The sequence below is a fragment of the Vicia villosa genome, linkage group LG4 (genome assembly GCF_029867415.1).
Source record: "Vicia villosa cultivar HV-30 ecotype Madison, WI linkage group LG4, Vvil1.0, whole genome shotgun sequence".
NCBI classification, from domain to species: Eukaryota; Viridiplantae; Streptophyta; class Magnoliopsida; order Fabales; family Fabaceae; genus Vicia; species Vicia villosa.
The window spans coordinates 49,251,567-49,268,224 of NC_081183.1; the positions used below are offsets into that span (position 1 = coordinate 49,251,567).

At 37.1% G+C, this 16,658-nt stretch overlaps 1 protein-coding gene across 1 annotated transcript; it reads right to left on the reverse strand.

The window, feature by feature from the left end:
• Positions 1-15,918: 15,918 nt before the first annotated feature.
• Positions 15,919-16,371, reverse strand: LOC131597174 (uncharacterized). Its single transcript, XM_058869884.1, has one exon. The coding sequence runs from the start codon at positions 16,369-16,371 to the stop codon at positions 15,919-15,921; it is 453 nt and encodes a 150-aa protein (XP_058725867.1).
• Between the last annotated feature and the right edge of the window lie 287 nt (positions 16,372-16,658).

Consider the following 16,658-nt stretch of genomic DNA (forward strand, 5'->3'; position numbering starts at 1 on the left):
GCAAGTTCTTTGTGGTTATGTCTTGTGTACTATGATCGCGCAGGAAGACTTGGACAATGGTTACAGGTCAGCTGTGGAATTTCACCTCTCATCAGTAGAATCTTGTGTGAAGTTGTCGAATGTCAAGGCTATAGTTGCAAGATGTTACACCTTCGTGGTTTGCGGTGACAGTTATTATGTCTAAACTTGAGTAAGGGTTAAAGTAAGGAGATTCAGTTGTATAAGTAAAGGTAAACTTGGGACAACCATCTTAACACTTTGGAAACCAGAAGTTAAGACCAAGACATTTGGCTAACGCCTAACGTCATTGTATGGACTTTTGTGGAGAATAATTTGAAGTGTCGTCATAAAAAGGAATATTGTGGCAAGAAGTCTTGGATGTGAAGTAATTCAAGGAACCTGAGTGAATCAGTAAGTGTGTTAGACAAGGGTGAGCACAGCAGAGTTTGAATAGCAGATATCCAACATGAGTGGATTACTAGGGTTCTGAAGTTCTGGAGTTTCAGTGCAGAGCAGTGAAGGTCAAGGACCCTGAAAGGATCTTTCCCCAGGTATGTTAAGACGAAGTACCTGAATAGACGTGTTGCTTGACGGTTAAGCTTTCTAATCATGTATAGTGGGACGCAAGTATTTTGGAAGATTATGTTTCTCCGTATAGAATGATCCTCAGACAGAGTAGTGAGATTATCTAAAGATGAATGTGAGTAACATTATTTCCCTTGGTTGTATAGATATGAGGGGTTAATTTTCGCGGTGAACGGAAGGAATTCGAGGACGAATTCTATTTAAGGGGGGGAGAATGTAATACCCCATATTAGTCTAGGCATGATTATTCATATAATTATGAAGTGCTAAGAGGGAAATAATGGATTAATGATAATTAAGAGAAGGTTAGTTGGAATAGAAAGATGTTGGTTAGAAACCAACCAATGGCAAGATTGTAGTTATGGCTTAGTTGGGGGACAAATTGGACTTTGAACACATCTTGCATGAACTTATGGCATAAGAGTAAATAAAGCTTGGTATTATGGTATTTCTAAATCAGATTTTTATAACTAAAGTGGAGGGAGTTTAGAAGAGAAGCTCATGGATGTCATCTTCAAGTTCCATTTTCGTACACCATGGACAGTACTCACAAAACAGGTCATAACTTCTTGCTCATAACTTCGATTGTAACGATTCTGGTCTTGTTGGAAAGCTAACAAAATTCTCTATGATTTACATATATGGTTCGCATTCGTAGGTGCTGTATTGATGGAGATAAATAGGTTTGAAGTTGATGGATCCATGATGAATGTGTGTTAAGGTGTGGCAACGGATTTGATGAAGATGAAGTGAAACTTTGACTATGGTGGGAGTTCAATGGCAGCAAGAACACAATCTTAACCTCTCTAAATCCATGGTGAGTCCTTAGTTAGAGACTAGGGGGAAAATTTGTGGGAATTTGCATGTTGGGGTTTTGGGTTTGAGTGATAAATCCATGAATCCATAATGATAAAAATGATTAATTGCTAATTGGTGATTCTATGTGATACATGCTGGCTGGATATGCTGTAAAATATTGCATGCAGGTGGTTTTGAGGGGTATAGACACCCCATTGCGGAACTGTTATGTTCTGAATTTTTCTGCAATAATGATGGTCCGCTAAGCGGACTACGGTCGCTTAGCGGATGTTGTTGTAATTCTCCAGATTATCGCGAGTCCGCTAAGCGGAAGATGCTGATTGCAGAATTTTAATTCTTTCCCCTTAGTGCAGTTTGGCTCCATGTTTGGAACTGAGCTCTTCTCCGACTAATAGTATGCTTCTATTTGACTCGTGCGTGGTGCTTTACGACGCGTGCTATTGTCTTTTCAATTCGATTACTTATGTTGCATGTTATGCATAATATTAAGTATGTTTATTCAATAACTCTTGTCTATTCCTTTGTGATTGATTATGAATACTATGGTGAGACAAGATATGAAAATGTGTTGATGTCCAATGTTTCGGTTAAACATTCGGATTTGTTGTCTTATATGACTTTGCGCTTGTTATTCGTGTGGTATGCTAGAACCGAAGTGGGCCACTACTAAGTGGTAAGGCACCACTGTGTATGGACTGGTTTCCAATTTACCATTGCGATTTGCTCGTGAGAGTCTATAGGGCGTGTCTCACTTGCAGAACACATCGGCGTTCTTGGTATGACAAACACACCTGAGCTACCATTGCAGTGTGCTTGTGAGAGTATTTACGGCGTGTCTCACTTGCAGAACACACTTGGCGTGATTGGTCTGGTGGAGTAGTGATGCCACTTAGGCGATATCACCTGGATACTCACCTCTAGATGAGCCATGTAGGCTACACCACTAGGCTCCTAACCGGATGGACTTGTACGGTCAATTAGGCGTATTCGCACTTGGGGGAACCATATTGTATATGGATGATGACGAGGCCGTGACGCCGTGTAGGCAATGTCACCGTTGTAACTTGTCACGGATGAACTTCCATGTAGGATCCGCCTGTTTCATCTAGCGATGGTCTTGTGCGAGTCTTTTTGAAGACAGGTACTTGGCGACTCACCGAGGGTGTGTGTGCGGCCTAGGTAGTTGGTTGTCACCGCTTCTGGATTCCCCATACATGGGTATGGGTTTGAATATGTGTTTGTTGTACTATTTGTGTGTACTTGTGATATGATGACTCCTATGGTGGACGAATCATGTGTTTGCTCCGTATTTGTACCAGATGTGAGGACAAACCTCGAATCAATGGTGGATTCGGTTTTGTGATGCATGTACCCTTTAGATCCGAGTGGACCCATAGGATAGGAGGACTCACTGAGATTTAGTAATCTCTCCCCAATCAACTTATATATTTTTCAGGTGCAGTTTAGTAGCGTTTGGTCAGTAGCAGGTTTGGACTAAAGACTTGGAAGTGGTGATGGCTCGGAGACCTCGTCAAATCTTATTTTCCGCTGTGCAGATCCATTGAAGACACATGTTTTGTTTTTCCTAGTAGAATTTCATGTTGTATTTAATATGAATCTTTCTATATCTATAGCTTTTGTATGTACTCAATATCAATTTATAACGTTTCATGCATAATATACTAGTCAGTTATGTATGGGGTGTTACATAATCTTTTTTAAATTTCATATCTCTCCCTTTGAAAAAAATCTAAATACTATTTACTTAGATTCACGGAAAATTTTGTATTTGCTTCTTGGAAACTCTCGGTAGATTTATTAAATATATATTGCCTTGTAATGGTAGGATAGCTACAAACTTCCTTTGAGAGGTGATATGTTCACCTTAATATTTGTCAATATGTCTTTAAAAAACTTGATAGAGGAGTTATAATCAGTAAAAAAATCCAAAATAGGAATTCCTATCTACAAATATCAAAAGATGAACCAGTCTTATTCTTCAAACATATTGTTTAAACAAATATATAAAATGTCATAAATGTTGACTCACCCTATTCCCTTCAAAATTATGTTGGCTTTGGTTTGGAGAATGAGATGTGCAAATTTAGGGGCATAGTGAACTGAAGACAAATAAACTAGAATTAATAAATGAATATTGAAAAGGAAAATACAAGTCATTTTACACAAATACTTCCTACATAACGCTCCCCACTGATAAAGAAATCATTGGTTCTGAAATTGGAAATTTGTTGAATCAATGCTTAAGTAAAACAAGGTGATCTCTCGCTATAAATCACAATTAGAATGTTATATTAAATTGATTTAGTGAGTATAAAACTAATTGATTTGTTAATATGTTGTTACAATTATGTTTTTCATGTTTTCTAAAATAAAATCTATTAAACTGAAATTTAAAGTCCATTGCCTACTACAAAATAAATTGATAGCTTATACCACCAAACAAAAACACAAAACAAATAAATAATCAGAAGTTTAAAAAATAAATTACCCACAATTTCATCATTCACAAACAAATAATCAAAAGTGTTGGCGAAATAGGAGAAGCCAACTCCAGCAGGAGAATCGAGATAGAGCATGTGGGCTTGTGTAATAAAAAATCCAAAATTATTTAATAAAAAAACTCAATTCAGTGAAGTGTTGTGTTTAACATGAAGCTTCTAAGAAACTTGTATGGTGAATATGACATTTTTGAGTGGTGGTAAAAACCAATCTAGTGATGCTTCTATGAAACTTATATGGTGAATATGATTGTTTTGAGTGGTGGTAACAACAAATCTAGTGAAGCTTGTATGGTGAATATGACAGTTTTGAAGTAGGGAACAACATATTATAAATTTTTTATTATTTATAGAAAATTACATATTCCATTAGCTTTATCTTTTTCAAATATTTAAAATTCATCCTACTATATACCACACAAACACCATGAGTGTAATACACGGTGTTATATTCATCCAATAGTTGTTATTATTTTGTAGTGACAAAGAAATTGGATGAGCATGATACACATTACTCTAATGAACTTAATATGGGTTATAAGCCAATTAGTAATAATGAGGGGCATTATAGTCTTTTCACATATTAAATAGGACTAAACCCTTGCCTTGTGTATTACTCACTCCACTTGCTTACCAAAATCACAATTTGTGAAATAGAAGGAAGGGAGAAGAAATGTGAAATTGAGAGGGAGGAAAAAGAGCCAAGATCATCTCCAATCTTGCATGCAATCATTATCAGCCCCAAATCTTCCTTCTTCTACTCTTTAAGCTTGATTCTATCATCACCATTCCAATAAGGTGAGTCCATAGATAGAAGATGAAGTTTTTGACTCTTTTAGGAATATTGGGATTTGGGGATTGTGATATAATCCATGTAATCTTGATGTTTAACAAGTTTTAATGATGGGTGTCAGTTGTACATGTTAACTACTGGTTGTTTTAGATGTGAATTGTTACATGCAGGTGGTATTGAGGGGGTAGGAACACCCCATTGTAGAACTGGTGTGTTCTGCATTTTCTGAAGAATCGCTATCTTGCTAAGCGAGCTCGGGCCCTAAGAGAGGTCTGGGAGTGAAATACAGAAATCGCGAGCTCACTAAGCTTGCCTAGCCAGCTAAGCGAGATTGCGAAAGTGGAACCTTTCTGTTTTACGTATGTGGTAGTGCGCTAGGAGCTCGCTAAGCGAACTTTGCTGTGCAAAATTTTATTTGTGCTTCCCCTGAGTGTAGTTTGGTCCCGTAACGGGGTCCGAGCTCCTCCCTGACTATTATAACACACCTAAAGTTTGTACGTGGGGTGAAATACGATATGTAATTCCGGAATTATATTTACCTACTTGTGTATGCGTATTATACATAATTCTATAAGATGTTATTCAATTATACATGACTACTTGTTTATGCCTAAATGATGTAATGCAATTAGATATATGATATGTTATGAATGATTATTAGTGTCCGTTGTTCCGGTTGAACATTAGGAGTTGTTGTATTGTGTGGTTTGATGAGCACATGGTGTGATGTATGCTTGAATCCGAGTAGGCCAAACTACTAGGTGATAAGACACGTGTCTACAGGGCATGTCTCACTTGCGGAATACATCGGCGTTCCTGGTATGATAAACACACCTAAGTTATCATTACAAGTGTACGTGTGAGAGTCTTAACGGCGTGTCTCAGTTGCGAAATACACTTGGCGTTCTTGGTATGGTGGAGTAGTGATGCCACTTAGGCGATATCACCTCGATAACTCACCTCCAGTGGTGCCACATAGGCTACATCACTAGGCTCCTACCCGGATGGGCTTGTGCAGTCAACTGGACGTATTTGCACTTGCAGAAACCATATTGCGTATGGACAATGACGGGGCCGTGATGCCATATAGGCAATGTCATTGCTGTAACTCGTCACTGATGGAACCCAAGTAGGATTCGTCTGTTTCATCTAGCGATGGTCTTGTGCGAGTCTTTTGACGATAGGAACTTGGTTACTCATCGAGGGTGTGTTGTGCAACCTAAGTAGACCGATTGTTACTACTTCTGGATTCCCCGTACATGGGTATGGGTTTGAATACTTGTTTGTTGTACTAATTGTGTACTTGTGATATGATGAATCCTATAGTGGATGAATCACATGTTTGCTCCGTACTTGTACCGGAGGTGAGGATAAACCTAGAATCTATGGTTGATTCGGCGTATAGATGCATGTACCATATGGAATCGAGAGGACCCATAGTATAGGTGGACTCACTGAGATTTAGTAATCTCACCCTAATCGAATTATCTTTTTTAGGTGGTTTGAGGCAAGAACAAAGTAAAGTCAAGATGGATTAGTTGCTTGATGGTTCTTAGCTGGATGTAGTTATCGTTTGTTCTATTTCATGCCCTTCCAGTTCTCGTATTTTGGATTATGTACTAGTACGTATTATGTATTATTTTGGCCATGATACATTCGGCTTTTGTACCATTATTAGCATTATACGCATATTATTCTAGACATGTATGTGTGGGGTGTTACAATGAGTTAATGTCCACTTCATTAAAATCACCTTAATAAAAAAATATCAAAATAAGTAATCTTTACAACTATGAATGGAAAACCAGATAAAAATCATACTAACTACAAATTTAGATTACTAGTTCATATTCACAGCCCTCCTTGAAACCAAGCTTCGTGTGGCTTGTGATTTCCAACCCAAATACTTTGGCCATTTCCTATATTAAGAACTTGTCCCAATAAATGCAATCACAAAAGCTTGATTACCACTGCAAGGGAAAATAAATAGCTTTGCATAAATATTAAATTGATATTAAATCAAAATCAAAATCAACAACTTTCAAATTCATCTGGTGCACAAATTAGGGTTTTGACCCAATTCATCTGGAGAGTTGACTTTTTATCAGGACATGGCTCCATGGCTCAAATTATGATTCAATGATCTTCAATTCAACATTATAATCCACTCATATAATTCATTTGAAGAGAAGAGCTTAATTCAATTGGAATCCACAAAATTATAATTCATCTAGAAAAAGTTAATTGTGTAGGTCAACCTTTGACTTTTGAGGAAATTGGTCAACTTTGAAATTTTGAAGTTCAATGTTATCAACATATTATTATTCAATTCATTTGATCAATAAAAATCAAGAAAATCAATCAAAGATAAAAAAGTCAACAAAAGTCAAAATTATGGTTTTAAGTGATTTTGACCTCATTTTGGGAACTTCAAATTTCACCTACAAATTAAAAAATCCCCACATGAAAGTTGTAGATTTTGATCAATCAAACAACTTTGTCACTTATAGCATTTCTTCAAAATATGATTTATTTGAGAGATATTGGATCAAGAAGTTTATGTTCAAAAAAACTTAGAGAAATTTTAAGTGTTTTAACATGGATTTCTTCCAACTCTGGCCATTTTTCACAAAGATCCAAAATGAGTTTGGGAAAACTTTCAACAAGTGGATTGAAGTATATAGCAAGGGCTTTCCAAAGAGACCATTATCATGATTTTTCATCACTTGAGCCATGAGATATGATTTTGTGAAGAAGGCTCCATAACACTTGAATGCAAGCCATGAACATAAGAAAGTTATGAAGCAAAATCATTTTTTAATGAAAGATTCCTTCCTTGCAGATCCTCTTGCTTATTCTAAACACCATAATCAGAATATTACACTTGCTTTTGAGCTATTATCCAAGTGCTTTGATCATTTTCCATTGAATCATGCCATTTTAAGCAAAAAGCCATGACTTCCATTTTGGAAAAGTGACTTTAATCACAAAGTCCACTCTCATTGAGCTCCCAACTTGTTTCTTCAGCAACAAGAGCAATTTGAAGGTCACAAGAAAGCCTTCACAATGTTGAGAAATCAACCAACAAATCTAAGCATGCTTGTACCTTCCATTGAAACCATAACTTTTACATTTCTTCATGAAAAAGCAAAGTGGTACAACTATCACATGTGAACTTCTTGTGATCAGATTTTTCCCTCCACAAAACCTAATCTATGCCTATAAATAGAGAGCCTGGCCTCTTGCAACAAACACACTAGAATTCTCCAAGTGACCACTCAACTTGAGATTCTCCTTCTTTCCAACTTTGCATTTTTCAAGTCATTTTGAGTTCCATAAGTTCTGGATGTCAACCAAGCATTCCAACAACTTTCTAACATCATTTTGAAGTTGTACATCATAATCACTACCCTAAAAAATACCCCAAACAAAAATCTCAATAGTCACTCCTCCATTTTGTCATTTTAGGCTCAAACTTGCAAGTTCTGAGTTTCTCTCAAGTTCTTTGCAAACCAATCATCCAAACACTTCATATACACCATGTAGAAGCTATCCAAACCCTTACATCACATCTGTAACATATCCGCTACCACCCTCCATCTTCATCCGTCGTATTTACGTGTTGAGTTGGGTAGAGAGATTGAGAGTAGTTCAAAGCAAGGTAAGCACATCAATAGCACCAGAGAGGTTCAAGGAAACACATATAATCCTTCCTTTATTACTAGAACATCATTTAAAGAGGTTACCATCTCTTCCCGTTTGATAAGAAAATCTTGAACTTAAAACTCATAGTTTAAGCTATCATATGTGCTCATTCATGACTCATTATTGTTCACATGATTGGTGTGACCTAAAGTCCTATGAAAATAGGCATTGTTTGAGTTTGATTGCCATTTAAATTAACTCTTGAAAAATTAGCTTACTTTTGGTTTTATCAAAAATGCGAAAGCTACAATCAATATTAATTTGTTTTTAGCACATGGTTGAGTTCCTTGTTGAATTCTAAGCAACTTTGATCTTTAAACTTTTGCATTTGGTTGAGAAATATGAAAGTTGCCATTTTTAAAGATTGAAAGTTTGAAATAAGATGTGAATCTGTAGCAAAAACTAGTTTTTCAAGGAGGAAATCGATTATCAAGAAGTGGGAAACCGATTTCCACCACTAATTTTAACTTCTGGAAGTGATTTTTCAAAGGGGAAATCAATCTTCCCACCCTAAAATTTGCCCTCTTTATCCGTGCCATAAGTTATAAATGACGTTTATTTCGTCATTCGAAAATTGAAGAAAATTATAAAGAGTTTTATTGAAGATGCGAGTTGATTGAAATTTGTTCATTAGACTTGAGGTGGATTTAAGTTCAAGAATAATCAAGGGGAAATAAAGTTCTTAAGCATTTGTGTGAGATTTCTTGGTATTTCAGTTACGAGATTAGAACAATTCACCGTATTCATGCCATGTCTGAATATTCACCAAGTTCATTTGATATCGTCCAAACATCATCCGAGTTTCACTCATTCCTTATGCCATTGAAGTTTAGATGCAATAGTTGGAAGGAAAAAGATTAAAACTTTCATTTGAAGAAAAAGGGTTTTGTTCATAATATCATTCAACATTCATCAAAATTCAAATTGAATTATCCATCTTCCCATTTATCAAACCATTATCCAAAATTAAATACCAATTCCATACAAATATCCATACAAAAAGCCCATTCAAAATTCATTACAAACATAATTCCTTATCCAATCCCAATTTCATTACAAAATTCATGTTCATCATTCAAATACACCAAAATTCTTTACATCATGAATAAGACAAAAACTTAAGCCTAAAAGAATGAAACACTTATTCCTAAATTGTCCAATTATAAGAGAGGTGTGAAGGAAAAACATGGAGTGGTTTGGTTTGTATGCTATAACAAGCTCTGATTGTATTGGCCATTTTATGCATATGATGGAAATTAGGAGGAGCTACTGTTCAATTCGAAGAGCAGCGGCATTTTGGATGGCATCATGCTGGAGTATTTGGAAACAGAGAAATGATATTCTGTTCAACAATGATGTTAGAGATATTGAGGAAATTGTTCTTAGTGTCAAGATGTTCTCTTGATGGTGGCTAGCATTGGGAACAAAACATAGAGTATATTGTAATTTTTATGAATGGAATCATAATCCTCTAGATTTTATTTAGGTTTATTTTCTGTAATTTGGTGTTGGTGTTTTGGAGGCATTATCCTCTTCTTCTGTATTTCCAGAGTACTGTTGGTACTCTGTTTATGATTTATAAATACATCATTGATTACCAAAAAAAAATTTGTTGATGTGTGTAACATCCGTATAATTTTAATATTAATTTAATTTGAAATATTGAATTAATAATTAGAATTATTAAGAATTTTATGGAAAATAATGGTTTATGGCAATTGGGCCACTGTAAGGAAATAGTAAAGAAGGGGGTGTGATATAGTAAAGTTTTTACTAACCTTAATATTATTATTTTCATAAAATAATAAAGGATTGGGGAAAAGAAAGAACGTGAAAGAACAAAAGTTTTGGGAACGAGGAACGTGAAGGAGAACTGAAGAGGAGAGACCAAAGATCAAGAATTTGGCTAAGGTAAGGGGGGACTTGTCTGATTATCATCTATTATCGGGTTAGGGCTTGATAATACTGAATAGATGTAGAATTCGGGTCGATTGAGTCATATGATAGGTTTAGGGATTGAGTCAAATAGTGTGATGTTTGATCCTTACATTTGAATCCATGATATCTATGTTGTTATGGTCTCAATTGATGCGTGATTGATGTATTATGAGGTGTTTTTCGTGTTGTTTGAGCATTCTATTTCCCTAGGTTCGTACTGGTATGAATTGGGTGAGTTTGGGATGTGTAGAATGCTGTTTTCTGCAGGTTGGGGTTTCTGAAATTACCGGTTCGCGCCGCGTACATAGGGTGCGCCGCGAACAGGTGGGCAGAATGCCAGGGTGTGATGATACGCACAGGTCGCGCCGCGTACCTGTGTTGGCGCCGCGAAGGCGTAACTTTTTCTCGTTTCACGCCGCGTGCAGATGTTTGCGCCGCGAATAGCTTGGCAGAGAGCCAAGGATTCTTGGAACGCTCAGTTCGCGCCGCGAACTAAGATGGCGCCGCGTGCTGTTGATGTTTTGAGATATTTTTAAAAGTTCAAAGATGCATAACTTTTTAACTGTTGGTCCGTTTGATGCGCCGTTTCGAGCTAAACGAACCTTATAGAATAATCTATATGATGATGATTGATTGGTTTTTAGAATGATGAAAATACATGTATGCTATTCTTATTGAGTATGATGATTGGTGCAAATACGTGTATGTTTTGTATATGATGATGATGGAATTGTGATTGAATGATGTTAATATATATGAACATACTTGAATGATGATGATGATGTTGTTGTTGATGATGATGATGATGGTATAAGTATGTTGTATATGTTGCATTCATTCATATTCATTGATGATACTGTATCCATAAGGGTGTGATGGATCAGTGAAGGGCATGATTCCCATTGTGTGGAATCTGTGCTGGCAGGGTCGTATCTTGAATGATGTTGGATCGGTCATGGGTTATTCCCATTTGATGATGTTGGTACCACATGCATAGTGTCAGTTCATACATATGCATAATTTATAACATGATTGGATGTATTCCAGTGTTGTGAATGTTGATGATGTGTTGATTGTTGTTTGACTTGTTTTGAATGTCTGTTTATGAAACAATTGGGTGAATGATGCAACTGTGATGTGTTATTGCTTTATAACCTTATAACATTTGTTAATTATGATGAGACTCACCCTTACATGTTGTCATTTTCAGATTGAGGATAGCGGCTGTTCGAATCGGTGAGGATTAGCTCATGAGTCAGTGTTTTAGTAGCGTCAGGTGTCATGCTCTGATAGTTGTAACACTGGGGACGCGATTGTTTAGAGTTTATGATTATGACTCTAGTTATGTTTTGATGTTTGAAGGATAAGTTTTAAAGATGTTAAACTTAGTCCGTTTTGATAAATTTCCGCTGTGTTAACATGAAACGTTTTAATTTATGATGATTACCTCAGTGAATGCATGACATGACTGAATGATGTTTATTTATTATGAATTGTGGCACCCTTATTTCATGTATTCTGAATAATTGTTTTAAATTGCCGCGAGGTTAGTAAGGGGTGTTACAATGTGTGTTGGTGTTCTACCATGTTTATAACTATTTGAACTTGATAAAAAAAAACATTTTGAAGATTATATAAACCTTGGCTCTTTGACTTTATACATTTATACATGATGTGATTAATATAAATTTTAGCACCAGGAATATTTCATTACTGACTCTGCGCAAACAAAAATCTAAAGAGAAGTGAGATTCAAGTAGCAAAAGCCAATAACATAAACAGTATGCCGCACCGATGTTCACACTTTCTGCTCGTAATGCGGAAACACCAACACGATGCTCACATCCGACGCCGTCATCAGCTCTAGCTTCGGCCTTCATTGATCCGCGCGGCAACCCCACTGCACGATTCCACCGCAGGAGTTCTCCGACGGAAACCGCAGAACCTAGAAAAAAAGAAGGTTGAATCCAAAAGCCCGACGCGAGACATCACCTCTGATGGAACTATGAAGCCGCCGTCAGCCATCGGATCTACGCACCACGCGATCAACCGTTCATCGCATGGATACTTCCCGACCACCATCACGCTGACCCACACGGACTGCATCCGTCCGCCGAAGCCGCCCCCTATCGGTGAAGTATTCTCGCCGTGAGACTGAGATGAAGAAGAAAGTACTGCTTGCAAAAAGCACTTGTGAAGAAGAGTTAACCTCAGATAAGTTTTTTCTCTCCCTTCTCCTACGTGATGCTAATGCCAGCTATTTGTTTTTATTTAATTATTTTCTTTCTTTTATTAAATTAGAAGTAGAATTTCTATGTGGACCTAATCTCTAATTGTTTTGGTCTATACTAATTGTTATTCCCATTCTAATTTTACACCCCTAACAAGTTTTTTAGCTTATTTATTTAGAATCTATAGGTACATTTTTCTCATTTTAACTTAAATTAGTTTCTATAGTTTAAATCAGTATCACTTAGGTTGAGTAATAAAAACAAAAAAAAATATGTTTTAATTAGACTTTTATTTCTTTCACTAAAAATCCAAAAAAAACTTAATTTCCTATCGCGATATTCTTTCTCATCTCAAACTCCAATCTTTGTCGCATGTATGTTTAATTTCCGTTATTATTATTTAAATTCTATAAGGTGTATAGTTTGCAAATTCTTTTTGATGTAATAGTAATTAGGATTTACTTTTCCGCTTTTACTTTCCGCACATACAAACTGCTATGAACTGTGAACTTTAACTGTTAGATGTATGGTAATTAGGGTGTGTATGGAAAGACTAAAAGCAGTCGTAGCTAACCTAATACAATATAAAATACTCGAATCTAACACACTCGCACTCACTCACCCCTAGGGTACTCCCCGCTTGGTTGCCTTACTTATAAAATGGTCGTGTCCCTCGAATACAGAGGTACCCAATAGCAAATTTTCCCTCGATTAAAAATCATCAAAGATCATGGTCCCTCGATGACCCTCGAACTGTTGCCTACGAATACATAATCTAGTCTCTCGAACTGTTGCCTTCGAAAAGATGATTGTCCCCTTGAATTTGCTAAAGGTACCTCTATCATGTTGCCTTCAACGACCATCGATGACCCTTCGATGTCCCTTAACTCGTCCAATAGATAGGACTACCTACCCACAAATGGTATGGTTAGTCTTATCTTTTAAAGAAAAGTATAAAGTATAGGAAAGACTAAGTATTAGGGTAAGTAGCTCTTAATTTTCTTGCTCAACAAAAAATGTTTTTCACACCACAAGTTCAAATCAAACAAAACTTCAAAGAACACTTCATAAATATTCTTGAGGACTGACACAAGGATAATTACGAAGCTTTGCCTTATTGGAACCTCCTTTCAAAATACACACACACACATAATGCTTTTTCAAGCTTTTCAAACAAAACAAAACGAGCTAAGCAAACTAAGAGCCCGTAGATAACTACAGATGAAAAGGGTGCTAACACCTTCCCTTTTCATAACTTACCCCCCGAACTCAAACTCTTTTCATAATGGTCTTTCCTGTACTTTTATACTTTTCCTAATAATTGGACAAAATAAAATTTGTGGCGACTCTTGCTCACCGCAATATTGTTTGTGAAATATCAAAGTCAATTCTCTCACCGTGTTACAATAGCTATGTTGACATGATCCTATCAAGTTTCAATTATGCTATTGCCATTATGTCTTCAAATATCTCATTTATTGCTATCGGAAGAATGTGATTGATATGCTCGGCACCCTTTGAACTTGACTCTGGTAATAAAGCTAAACTAAAATGGAAGGGTTATCCAACGGGACATAGTCGTACGCTTTAATCCCTAACTTTTTCCTAGGCTGCCTTTTCAGGTTTTCAGCCTACCGGGATACCCCTTTTTTTCCCAAGCCGCCCTTTCAGGTTTTCGACTTTCCGGGTGTACACATTTTTTTATATATAATCCCTAACTTTTGCTTGAACCCTTTTGGTTCGCCGGGATGCCCTTATTTTTGCCCAGGTATGTAAACCTAGCGGGTCATATTTATGCGTAGTATTTTTTGTCTATGTCCGTGTTTACGAGGTGTGGAAAATCTTCACCATCCATAGTGGTAAGCATCATGGCTCCGCCAGAGAATATCTTCTTAATCACAAATGGTCAATCGTATGTGGGAGTCCACTTGCCCCTAGGATCACCTTATGGTAGGATGATGCACTTTATTACCAAGTCATCGAGTATGTATGCTTTGTGCTTGACTTTCTTGTTGAATGCCTTGATCATTCGTTTTTTATATAACTTTCCATGACAAACAGCCGCAAGTCTCTTCTCATTGATCAAGTTTATTTGATCAAGTCGAGTCTAAATCCATTCATCTTCATCCAACTCTGCGTCTTTCATAATTCTCAACGAAGGAATCTGATCCTCGATTGGTAACACTGCCTCCATACCATAGACTAGGGAGAAAGGAGTTGCCCCTGTTGAAGTACGTGTTGAAGTGCGATAACCATGAAGAGCGAATGGTAACATCTCGTGCCAATCCTTGTACGTTAATTTCATCTTCTGTACAATCTTCTTAATGTTCTTGTTGGCGTCCTCCACTGCGCCATTCATCTTTTGTCGATACGGCAAAGAATTATGATGCTTAATCTTGAATTGCATGCAGAGTTCAGTGATCATTTTGTTGTTCAGATTAGTACCGTTATCTGTGATAATTCTTTCGGGGACACCATATCGACAAATGAGATTATGCTTGATGAACCGAGCCACAACATTCTTGGTAATAGAAGCGAATGAGGCTGCTTCTGCCCACTTTGTAAAGTAATCAATAACTACTAGGATAAAACGATGTCCATTGGAAGCGGTAGGCTTGATTTCTCCGATCATATCAATGCCCCACATTGCAAAAGGCCAATGAACTGTTAGAACATTCAATGGAACCAGAGGTACATATACTTTGTCAGCGTAGATCTGGCACTTGTGACAAGTTCGAGAATGATGATGGAAATCTGTCTCCATGGTGGACCAGTAGTAACCTGCTCTCAGAATCTTTTTAGCCATCGTATGTCCACTATAGTGGGTGCCAAAAATACCATCGTGCATATCATTCATAATCTCTTCAGCTTATTTGTTGTCCATGCAGCGAAGTAGAGTCGAATCTTGATTACGTTTATACAAAACTCCGTTACTCAAGAAGAACTTAGCAGAGAACCTCCTTAGAAACTTCTTATCATTGATAGATGCCCCTTCAGGGTATTCTTGAGCTTCGACATATTTCTTTACTTCATCGAACTAAGGCCTTTCCTCCACCCTATCACTATTGATTTCATAGCAATATTTCGGTTCGTCTGATATTTCAATGGTGATCATAGGTGCCTCATTGTCCCATCTGACTTTGAACATGGATGACATAGTAGCTAATGCGTCTGCCAACTGATTCTCCTCTCGCGGGATATGCTTGAAAGTGATCTCTTCAAAATAAGGAATCAAAGTTAACACATGCTCTCTGTAAGGAATGAGGTTTGGATGCTTCGTATCCCACTCTCCTTTAATCTGACTGATTACTAAGGCTAAGTCCCCATATTATTCCAAAACCTTGATTCTTAAGTCGATTACAGCTTTGAGAACTAGGATGCATGCTTCGTATTCGGCCATATTGTTGGTGCAGTTAAAACATAGTCTAGTGGTGAATGGTGTATGGCAACCTCCGGGAGAGACGATCACAACACCGATACCATTTCCCAGGGCGTTAGAAGCTCCATCAAAAACTATAGTCCATCGGGATCCCGGTTCAGGTCCTTCAACCGGACCAGGCTCTTCGTAATCAATAACAAGCATAATGTCTTCATCTGGAAATTCGAAATTCATAGACTGGTAGTTATCTACAGCTTGATGAGCCAAATGGTCAGCCAACACACTTCCCTTAATTGCCTTCTGCGTAGTGTACTGAATGTCATATTTTGTTAATATCATTTTCCATCTTGCTATTCGTCCAGAGAGAGCAGCTTTCTTAAACACATACTTGATAGGATCCATTTTAGATATCAACAAGGTAGTATGGTTCAACATATACTGTCTTAGTCGGCGAGCAACCCATGCCAAAGCGCAACAAGTTTTCTCGAGCAGTGATTATCTTATTTCACAGTCAGTAAACTTTTTGCTAAGGTAGTATATTGCATGCTCTTTTCGACCAGACTCGTCATGTTGCCCCAGTACACACCCCATTGAACTTTCTATTACTGTTAAGTACATAATCAGTGGTCTTCCTTCAACTGGTGGCTTCAGAATCGGAGGTTCTTGGAGGTACTCTTTAATTTTGTCAA